At 41.2% G+C, this 11620-nt stretch overlaps 1 protein-coding gene across 1 annotated transcript; it reads left to right on the plus strand.

Moving 5' to 3' along the window:
• Nucleotides 1-1129: 1129 nt before the first annotated feature.
• On the plus strand, nt 1130-11350 carry PDIK1L (PDLIM1 interacting kinase 1 like). Its single transcript, XM_079922267.1, has 3 exons — nt 1130-1314; nt 3289-3590; nt 7556-11350. Exons 2-3 carry the CDS (start codon nt 3306-3308, stop codon nt 8294-8296), a joined length of 1026 nt encoding a protein of 341 aa, XP_079778393.1. The 5' UTR covers nt 1130-1314; nt 3289-3305; the 3' UTR covers nt 8297-11350.
• Nucleotides 11351-11620: the final 270 nt, after the last annotated feature.

An 11620-nucleotide genomic window follows, 5' to 3' on the forward strand; every position in this document is an offset into this window, starting at 1 on the left:
AACAAGAAATTCTTTGCACATTGTGCCTTATACAGCACTGGAAAGAGGAACAACCCCCTTATTGACAAAAAGTAGGTGCAGATTAAATCGGCGAAGAAAGAAGGGACGTTTCTGGCGGTTGCTTACTGATCTGTGAAACGAACTGAATGACCGATTGGTCCGGGTCTCTGAGCAACTGACAGTCCCGGGCTGCTGTCAGGCGAACGCGGGCTTGGATCTGGCTGACGGCTGTGGGGTGCCCCAGTGCCTCAGACTGACCGTCGGGCTGTCCTCGCTGTCAATCCCGGCCCCGGCCGGCCCGGACCTCCGTCGCTAGCTGCAGAAGCGGGGGGCATCCCAACTCTCCACGAGGAGTTCGAGGGTGTCGCCGCCAGGCAGGGCGTGCGCGCGCTGCAGGAGCCAAGCTCCGGCGCCGCGGCCCCTTCCTCCCCGCCGGGGGCAGGGCGCCTCCGACTCGCGGCTGCAGAGCCCCGGAACAACGAGGCGCCGGCTTCTTTAAGGAAGATACCACCGCGCCAACGGAGCAGGGGCGTCTTCCCAGATGATCGCAGCCAGCCCCGCGCCGCCGCCGCCGCTGCCGCCTCAGCAACTGCACCGCCCGCAAACATGGCTCAGTGACTCTGACAAAAGGTGCAGCCTCCCTCCAGGCGGGGCGGGCGCCAGGCCTCCCAGCTCGGGCTGCGCCTCCCCGCGGGTCCGCGGAAAAGGTCCGCTTACCGCAGGCATCCCAGGCCCGCGCGGAGGAAGATGCACCAGGCGTTCCACCCCAGCGACCCCGCACACCTGCCCGCAGCTAGGTAGGTCGGAAACGGGGGCGGAGCGGGGGAGGGGAGGCGCACCAGGCGCGCGCACCGCCCCCGGCCCGGACCTGCTGCGGGGGACCACTCCGGGGCCGCGGGCCACCACTACGGGGCCGCGGGCCGTGGACGCCCGCTGAGACTGGAAGAGGACCAAGCCCCGGGTGTGGAGTGGGCTTCCCCGATCCCAGCCACCCCTGCGGGGAGGGGCACGAGTGGTGCGTTCCGGAGCGCGCACCCCTCCCGCGACTCCCGGCTCGGGAAAGCCACGGGAGCCGGGAGCAGGCCAGCGGAGCGCCGGGCACGCGCCCAGTAGGACCGGCGCTTGGCGTCCCGGCTCACGCTACGGAGAGCCGGAGGGGGGCGGGGTCTCGCGGCGTAAGGGGGTGTGTCCGCGCGCACCACGGGGGCGCGCGCCGGCCTCTGACTGGAGGCCGCGGCGGCTGAGGCGCGAGCAGCCTGATAATGGCGGCCTGCAGAGCCCGTGAGAGGGAGAAGCGGCGGCGGCTACCCTGAGGTAAATCTGGCCCCTCGGCGTGGCAGAGAGGCTTTGCTGCAGAGCCGAGGGCCCTGCACGTGCCTCCCGCCCCAGGAGGCCTGTCACAGAGCTGTCAGCGGAGGCATCCCGGGGAAGGCCCCGCGCGCCTCAGGCCTCCGGCCCCAGCAGCGGCCTCCTCTTCTGCCCGTGGCCTCCTCCCCAGGCCCCAGGCCTCAGTTGCTGGCCCCGAGGAGTCGGGCAGCTGCAGGACTGTCTCCTCGGGGTAAAGGGCCCCGGCAGGATCCCCTCCGGGTTTCATCTGGAAGTAGCCGGGGAGGGGGAGGGCCTGATACTTGGCCAATGAGCGGGGCCCTGAGCCGCCGCGTCGGGCAACACCTCTGCCTAGGACTGGCCCTTGCCGGGCGCCGGCAGGTGTACGGCCTGGCCGGCCCGAGTCCGAGCGCTGGGTGCGCCCGGCAGGCGCGGGGGCCCGGGGGATGCCGTCCCAAGTGCCCGAGGTTCGCGCGGGATGCATCACCGTGCCGTGTCTTGACCCAGGATCTCAGGGATTGCAGAAACACCCTCCCTCCCCCTTATTCAGGGGCTCTCTCGTGTGGGGATATGGGACGGCTTCAAAGGCAGGAGCCACTTTGAGATGGATGGGAGTTGGCGATCCACGGAGAACAGGAGTGTCCACTGTGCAGCTGGGGCAGAGGACGCTGTGGCAGGAAATCAGACCCTAGGAAATACTGCAGGAATTTGAAGAGTGGGTGTCCAGTTAGAGGAAGTGGGATTAAGAAACAATCTCAGGAGCTTTATTAAATCTATCCTATGGACTTAAAATAGCCGGTCCCAACTTCACAGGCTCTAGTGTCGATAGCTTTTTGTTCCCCTAAACTGTACAATATAAAAGTTGTTCAATCTCAGGTTACTTTTCTTGCCCATGCTGGCATTCTACAAATGAGAATTTGTTCCTGAAGCTCTTCAGAATCTTGACATTCTTCGGAGGGTGAGGAGGCACACTTTAGACTTTCTTGATTCAACACGTGAGCGTTTCCATGTAGGGCCTTTGCTCCTGCCTTTAAATGATTTATCAAATTGAATTCCAAAGAACTCCCTCAGAGAACCCCTTAAGATGCAGGACAGTTTTCGTTGGCAAGAAAGACCTAGATCTAAATAACTATGGCTAAAACCACAGCAAAATTTAACCGTATTCTAAGTAACTTACTTTATCTTTAAAGAAACATTTTTCTCCACAAACTGTATTTTCATTTATTTTGCAAGAAATAAGGAAATAACATAAACAAAATTAAAATAAGAATATACACAGTTTGACCATTTACTTTTAAATAATAAAAACAACTGCACATTTTCACTTCTCTATGTGACCTTGTTCACTTTCAGTCCCTAAGTATAAGCCAGGTTTTTGTATTTCTAACTGTGAGGGTTGGTTTTTGGTTTTGCCATTTTTATGACCTTTCATGTGTGTGTCAGTTTTCAGGAGAAGCTGGAGTTTTGTTCGTTTTTTCACAATCAGTAAATAAATACTGAATTTCTTGGTTTATTTTTAGCAGTGATGTTTTGAAGCAGTTCATGTAAGAAGCAGTATAGTGTAGTGGTTAAAATGAAGGCTGTCAGAGCCAGATGGCCTGGTTTCAAATCCCAGGTCCACCAGTTACTAGCTGTTTGACCTTGGGCATGTTGCTTAAACTCTGTGCTTTAGTTTCCTCATCTATAAAATGACCATAATAGTATCTACCTCATAATGCTGCTGTGAGGATTAAATGAATTTAATGTTATAAACTGCTTGGAACAGTTCCTGATGCATGGTAAGTACTACATTAGTGTTACGTGGTTTACTATTATTAAGATATTTAGATTTACCCAATGTATAGCAAATATCGTTCAAGCACTGCAAACAGTGAGACAGATGATAACTAAATCGTGCATAAGAAGAAATACAAGCCAGTAGGCAGACCTAATGTCAACAGATCACTTTGTTGATTTTTCCAGAAACCTTGACCTTGAAGATGGTGAGTAGCCAGCCAAAGTACGATCTAATACGGGAGGTAGGCCGAGGTAGTTACGGTGTTGTATATGAAGCAGTCATCAGAAAGACCTCTGCACGGGTGGCAGTGAAGAAAATTCGATGCCATGCACCTGAAAATGTTGAACTAGCCCTGCGTGAGTTCTGGGCACTAAGCAGTATCAAGAGCCAACATCCAAATGTGATTCACTTGGAGGAATGCATCCTACAAAAGGATGGGATGGTGCAAAAGATGTCCCACGGCTCTAATTCTTCCCTTTATTTACAGGTATGTGTGGTTGAATGGGAAATAGAAATGATTTGAAAGTAGCATTGGTCAGCAATAAGAGGATTGAAAGAGTCAAACGAACTTCTACTTTTAAATGCAGGTTATATAGTTAGAAGTAGATAGGGGTCTGCCAAGAACTGAGTAAACGTTTGCTTTAAAACAAGGTTTTATTTAAACCTGTGTTGCAAATACCTAAAAATAACATATGCCACCTGTTATGCCATGATACTTGCCAATCTGCATAGGAATGGGGCAACATAGGAACTAGAGAAGTGATCGAGACTAGAGTCTAATTAGTTCACTTATTTGAAATCAGGTTTTTTTGGAACTGAATACAGAAGAGAAGGAAAAACTGTACAACTAGTAGTAGTACCCATAGGTAATTGGGCATTTCTTTATATATCACTGGCTTGAACATAAGCCTCTGCTGTTTTAGAAGGTTATTTAATGTCTTAACCATGCAATTCCATTGAATTTTCATGGAGTATGTGGTGTAGCACCTGAATGTTATTAACAGTGCTGATAGCTAACCTTTGGGTTCCTACTCATTCCATGCTCTGTGCTCGGAGCAATCCTATGAAGAAAGTACTATTATTACCATCATTACAAATGAAGAAACTGAGGCTTAGAATAGATAATGAATTTATCCAGAATCACATAGCAAGTGGCAGAATTGGGAGCTAAACATAGAAGTATCCAGCAGCTAAAACTTGTGCTCTTTTAACCTCCAGATTACTGTTTTGCCTCCAAATTACTCTTCTGTAGACCTGGGGAAAGCATTAATATAGGAAAACAAATTTTTTTTTTTTTTTTTAAGATTGGCTTCTGCCATAGGTCAAAATCTCTAGTAGCTCTACACTTGATGAAGAGAAAAGATACTTAAGACATAGCTAGTTAAAGGCCAGAGCAAAATTTCTTAAGTCCAGTTATTCCTGGAATAGGAAACAACTTGCCATGAGTGTGTCTAAATTCAGAATTTACCATCAGGGTACAAAAGTCTGTTTTAAAACAACAAAAGCTTTTGGACTAGGAACAACAAAGAAAAGGAACACATTATTCTGTGTAATTAGAAACTTGCAAGTTTCATTGTATGGTAAACAAATATCAGTCTTGAGAACCTAATTTATACTGCAAGTTTAGCGTGCTGTGCCCTGAAGTTTTCTCTCGTAAGATAAGGGATATAAAACACAACTGTTTAGCCTGTTTGTTTTATTGTATTTTTTTCTAAAAGTGCTTATTATGTACGTTGCAATGATAGAAACTATCAGAAACATTCTTGCCACATTCCCTCCTAAAAGTGGATAGAACCTTGCTGGACTTTGCATTGAATTTTGGAGACTAAAGTGCATAATCAGACTACAAGTGCAAAGACATTTAAACATATGATGTCTTTGCAAGTACTGATGGTATCCTTGAGTCCAGATCAAGCAACTGTTATAGTAACTAGGCATTAACCAGCTAATCTTTCAAGGCTTTAAGATATAAAGTACTTCCAGACTTGATTCAGTGATTTTTTTTTAATCTGAAGTACCTTCTTGTTTAATAATTTATTTCATCTTTTTAAAGCCTAATAGACCTGTGTTTGACTTGTGGCACTTTTTGCTAGCTGTATGACCTTGGATACATAACCCACCTTTTCCCAGCATCTGTATCTTCATATGTAAGGAATAATAATTTCTACCTTCCATGGGAGTTGTCAAAATTAGAGGTGATGTAGATACAATACTTGGCACATAGGAGGTATTCAGTAATAAGCAGCTCTATTAAAATTGTCTTTTCTGTGGATTTATTTTATTAACCAGACGTTCATCCACGCTTTGGCAAGTGCCTACTCTAAATTTACACTAGTAAAGACAAACAAATCTATAGTGTGACCACAGAGTCTCTATACATGGTCTTACCATTCTGTACATAAATTTTTTTTTCTCCATGTTTTTCTAGATATCTTCCTTGTTCTCATTTGGAATCATTCAGTCAGTTCCTGAGAGCTGAAAACCTCACCTAGAAGAAATGTAAAACAAATAATTAACAGAGGATACATCTTATGCATAGGAACTTAGTGGCCAATATGTATACTTGTGATGAGTGTCATGAATGAAAAGTATAAGATGGTATAGGCACATAGAGTAGGGAACCTGACATAATCCTGGGGTTCAGGAATTAAGAACTGTTTCAACTGAAACTTGCAGGGTGAATAGGAGTTAGCCAGGTGAGTGACTGAGAAAACTTCCCAGGCAGAAATAACTATACATACAAATGTCTAGAAGCAAAAAGCATGAAGCGTTCTAAAAATTGAAAGAAAATACTAAGACTGCACTATACAGGGAGAGTTGTTTTAGATGAGGCTAGAAAGATCAGCCAGGGTCAGAGCACACAGGATCCCATAGCCCATGTTAAAGAGCTTAGACTATATCCTAAGAGAACAGGGAAGCTATTAAAGGACTTCAGGCAAGAGAACCAATGGCTAACATCCTCTACACGTGACAGTAAGCAGACTGGGATCTGTATTTCTGTAGCTCTCAACCAGGGGCCCTCACACTATAGCCCTCAGCCTGTTTTTGTATGGCCTGGATACTAAAAATAGTTTTTACATTTTTTAGAAGTTGTTTAAAAAAAAAGAAGAAGAAAGAAAGAAAAGGAAAAAGAATATGGAACACAGACCTTATGTGGTTTGTCAAGCCTAAAATATCTACTATCTGGCTTTACTCTAAACCGTTATTTGAATTCTGGAAGTCTGCATTGCTCAAAGCTATTTAGGAAGTTTTCTTTTGAGAACGAAGACAGAAGAAGAGAAGAAATGAAGGAAGAGTGATGGTGCTCATCTTTAATCTCAGCATATTTAGTAACAGTGCACCTGGTAAATAACTGTATAATCTGGACCTTTCTCTTTTTTCATTTTCTGTCTCAGTGGCAAACACATGCAACAAGGAAAATGTATGCAAAGAAGACATCTGCAGACCGTTGCAGTTATGGCTGTTTGCCATTGGGGGAGATGGCGTGGAGAGGCGTTCTTTGCCTCTGCCCACCAAAAAGACAAAAGGAAGCACTAGTAGATTTAAACATAAAATTAGCGGTTCACTCAATCTTCAGCAACTCCTCACCTTCCCTACTGAGTTTCTATTCAACCCATAGGCCTGAAAAGGACACCATAGGACAAATGCTTTCAAAGCACTGTATTTTAGAAGATAGTTCCTGTTCAGTGAAGTAATTAATCTTGAATTTCAGGTAGTAGGAGAGTTATAATTAGATAATGATATAAGTAAAACAGTGGTTTATTCTAGATTTTCAGCTTGTATCAAGCAAATATACAAACTCAGATTTGAATTTTTATATCAAAATGCATGTATGATTTTTATAAATTGGTTTTTAGAAGCCATCTGTTGATAGAGATAGCCAACATATTTGCATTCTGCTTGTAGAAGTTTATGAAGTAATGATGTCTTTAGTTTTATCAGTGACTACAGGAGCACTTTATTTCTTGTTCCTTCATAATTTTCTCTCAGTTTCACAGATTATGTTGATAGTGTAAGTGCAATACGCAAGAAGTAGATTTCAGGCAGTTTCATGGAATAGAATTTCCTAATTGATGTTTATTCCCCAGCTGGCAAATCTACCTGCTGAAACTTTGATCTTTTCAGGAAGCTATTAACTAGAGGGTTAGAGTTCATCTCCATTGACACATGTAGAAAATGTATAGCCAGTTGGATACTTTTCAGAATAAAGCTATTTTTAAATAAGTTTTTACCTCTTGACTTGGAGATTTGATGTGTATTTGTTAGGGACAAAGTGACAGTTTGAAGTACTAAAGTTTAAAATAAAACGCACATATGAAAGCACTGACCAAATAAAATATTCATGGAATTCCCACTTAACATTGGAGACTAACTTAATCAGTAACTCTTTCTCTATAGCTGAATTGTATAAACTGTGCAGATGATTGTAATCTGTTTTTTTATTTCTTATAGCTTGTAGAGACTTCACTAAAGGGAGAAATTGCCTTTGATCCCAGAAGCGCCTATTACTTGTGGTTTGTGATGGATTTTTGTGACGGAGGAGATATGAATGAGTATCTGTTGTCCAGGAAACCCAATCGTAAAACTAACACCAGCTTCATGCTTCAGCTGAGCAGTGCCCTGGCTTTCTTGCATAAAAACCAGATCATCCATCGAGATCTAAAGCCTGATAACATCCTGATTTCTCAGAGCCGGTTGGATACCAGTGACTTGGAACCCACACTGAAAGTGGCTGATTTTGGTCTAAGTAAAGTTTGTTCAGCATTTGGGCAGAATCCAGAAGAACCTGTCAGTGTAAACAAGTGTTTCCTTTCCACAGCGTGTGGAACAGATTTCTACATGGCTCCTGAAGTGTGGGAGGGACATTACACAGCAAAAGCTGACATCTTTGCTCTGGGGATTATCATCTGGGCAATGCTGGAAAGGATCACATTCATAGACACAGAGACAAAGAAGGAACTCTTGGGGAGTTATGTAAAACAAGGAACTGAGATCGTGCCTGTTGGGGAGGCACTTCTGGAAAATCCCAAAATGGAACTTCTCATTCCTGTGAAGAAAAAGTCTATGAATGGGCGAATGAAACAACTGATTAAGGAAATGCTGGCTGCAAACCCTCAGGATCGTCCAGATGCTTTTGAACTAGAACTCAGATTAGTACAAATTGCATTTAAAGACAGCAGCTGGGAAACGTGACACATATATTATTTGCAAATATCTTGGATAATATGCTGCTTCTGTTTTAACAGTGATGCAACATAATGTGGCTGAAAAAGAATATAAAAAGCTAAACTCCACCTTTTAAGGGTTTAGATTTTATTGTGGGATTTTTTTTTCCTCATTTTTCTTAAGTCCAAGCTGGCCATTTTGTTAATATGTTTTAAGTGTGTATTACCAATGTGAGTGTAAATTTTTTTAAATGATCATTGGTAGAAGTTTGGCAGGAAAATTTTCTAAGAGCCAAGAAAAGAAGAAAGTCCAGTTTTCTGGAAATATGTCTCTTAAGTATTTCAGACATTCCTTGTCAGTATTAGGAATTTCCATGGAAGAAGGGGTTTGCATGCTGGTAATGCAACCTTTGAAGCTTTGTAAAGGAAACATAAATGTATATATTTATGTATATGTAAGTATGTGAATGTGTGCATTTTGCATTCCATATGAAAAAATGCCACTCCTGTTTAAATTATTTGATGTAGGTTTGGGTTTTTGAGATTTGCTGGTGAAATCAGTGATGAAAAATAAAAGAACCTTCCCTCATCTCCTACCCTGTCCCTCCCTCTAATGAAATCATACTAAGTTTTTTATTTTTATAATATTATACAGCTTTTTTTTTAAGGCATCATTTTGGAGAGTCTAAAATTATCTGATTAAACGTAAGTGAAATTAAATGATCCAAAGCTGCTGAAGTATGTTTGAGCTCTCCAGTGCCCTAAAGCTGCAGGAGTTGAATTAGCCATGCAATCATGTGGTACAGGTTGGCAAGGACATTGATGATTCAGTCATACCTTCTTTAGATAACCACGCATTCAATTAACTAATTAAACCACTGCATTGGGACATGTCTGCACTTGAGCATCTGCAATCTGATACAGATTTGAACACAGGATTCTTCTGTATCTGAAAACTTTGCTGTATATGAACTATAGTAATTGATATATTAATTTTTTATTTCAAGACTTTGTCAAAGCCTCAGCATCAAGTCGAAGAAACCAAATGAGTTCTACCCTCACATTGCCTGCCCTAATATGGTCTCTCATTTAATCACTGGAATTTCTTTCATTTTGGCACTAATGCTGTTTTGTCTAATTTGACACAGTAATGGTAGTGATATGGTTGTATTCAATGTTGATCACCTTTTTCTAAAGTGGGAAATGATACAGTTTGGCAAATGGGTAAAATACTGTGGCATAAGTTATATCTTTCAAATAGAGAGGTTATCAGTTTTATACAATCACTTGGTATGGTCTGTGTCAAGAACCAACAGACCATTATTCTTCTTGAAGTCAGTTTGATTTTAACCCCATATGGTTGTCTCCAATTTTTTTTCCTGTAAATGCAGATAGTTCAAATGTAAGGGAAGAAAAGTTTTCCTAAAACAGAACATTAACAACCTTTAAGGTTGTTAATACTTTAAGACCATTGTATATAGATTAATCTTTATAAAGCACTAGACTCTTTGGTCAAAAGTTAAAAAAAGAAATTTTAAAAGGTATTAGAATATTGAAATCATTGATAATTCAGTCTCCTCAGTTTTTTGAACTTCCACAACTTTTGGAATATTCCTATCGTAATTTTTTCCTTATTTAAAATGTGTTCGGGGGACTATAAAAGGTGAAAAAGCACAAAAAATCGGAGTACATAAAATTTCTGAACTATGCATTACTTGGTATGAAGTTTGAATAATAACTGAAAGGTTTTATTAAAAATAAAACCTTTTAAGTAAAAAAAAAAACATATACTTTTAATATTACTCTCAAGCTGATAAATATAAGAATTCTTTTGGAAATTAGAGGTGGAAATACACTGGAACTTCATGATAATTAACCCTCTGGATAGCCAAATTAGTATAACACAGATCTGGCCAAGGGGATTGAGTTACTGGAAGTAAAAAACATTATAATGTCTAATCAATGACACGGCACTTCAGCAAGAGATTCATGATGACTTAGGTGATGGTATGCCAATGCTTCATTTGCTCTTCAGATATCTACATGTCATGGTTTTGGCCCCACCTCATTTAAAATAGTTAACAATTATAATTTATTTTGAAAAATATTCTATGTTACCTATGAAGTGGAATTATTTCTTTCATTGGCGGTAACGATGTAAGGCGATCAGGAAGTTTCTTCTGAAATTTTCTCCAGTCCTTGTATTCTAAAATAACCCATGATACCAAGAAAAATTATAGTAAATTCTTTGTCTTTATTCTTTCAGTCAGGAGGTATTTATTAAGTACCTACTGTGTGCTCAGCACTAAAGATCAGTTGATAAAATAAGAATTAAAAAATGGTATATAGCCATGGGCCTTTTCCAGCCAGGAGTAAGAAATAAAAGATGATTAGTGAAGCTGGGAAATTCCTGTACATTGCTAGGGGAAAAATGAAAGCAAGAATTTGTGCACAGTGCCTTGCGCATAATAGGTACTCAATAAACAATTATTCCTCATAGAGTCTCTTGCCATGGTTTATAGTGTTTTATGAAATTCGTCTTAATTGAAAAAAGACCAAATATTTCAAATAAGCTTATAGGCAGCTGTGGCCAGTTAAAATAATGGGGTTGTACAGTTAGTTCCTAGAATGTTATTTTGCACTAGTTGTCACTTAGAAAGATGGGGTTCCTGTAGTTTTTTGGTGCTAAGGGATACTTTGTCATTATGATGAAGTAAATGTTAAGTGTCAGATAAATAGCACACTGAATAGTTCTTTCTGCTGGTCTGTTTTTTCCTCTTTGTTGTTGTTGTTTTTAACTGTAAAATGTTTATCAATCAAACTATTGTAGCAGCTACAGATAATTCACCAGCATGACAAAATGGTCAAAAAATAAGTCATCAGCACTTCAAAAATGAAAGTAACTTTTGAAATTTTCTTTTTAAATTGTCAAATATATTTTATGAAGAATTTATAAAAGGGGGAAATGATTGTAATTTATTGTTCATGACTTTTTTTTTTTTAAATAAAGTGAATTTCAACAAAAAAACCCTGGAAATGCTACATTGCTGCTTTGGTGGCTCTGTGAGTAGTTCTGTAATGCTTTACCTCATAGACATAAAATAGAGCATATAAAATTTGAAACAATGTCTTTTTCAGCCTTATCTATTAAATGAAACTATCTATAATAGAAGCTATTGCAGAGGAAAAGATGATTGAATTATAGGAGTTTCAGCATTTCAAGTTCTCTAAAATTTTAATGTTTGCTGTATTAGAAGAACTTGTATTGCCTGAAATAAATGATCTTCTTTCATTTTTCTTTCTATCTCATTAAGCTGAGGATGCATCCCAGACTCAGAATGAAGTGTAGTAA

This window comes from Stenella coeruleoalba (assembly GCF_951394435.1).
Source record: "Stenella coeruleoalba genome assembly, chromosome: 1".
Lineage (NCBI taxonomy): Eukaryota > Metazoa > Chordata > Mammalia > Artiodactyla > Delphinidae > Stenella > Stenella coeruleoalba.

Coding starts and splice junctions, on each gene's coding strand:
- PDIK1L (XM_079922267.1), top strand. CDS start 3,306: ATGGTGAGTAGCCAGCCAAAGTACGATCTAATACGGGAGGTAGGCCGA. Junction 3,591..7,555: donor ATTCTTCCCTTTATTTACAG/GTATGTGTGGTT, acceptor TATTTCTTATAG/CTTGTAGAGACTTCACTAAA.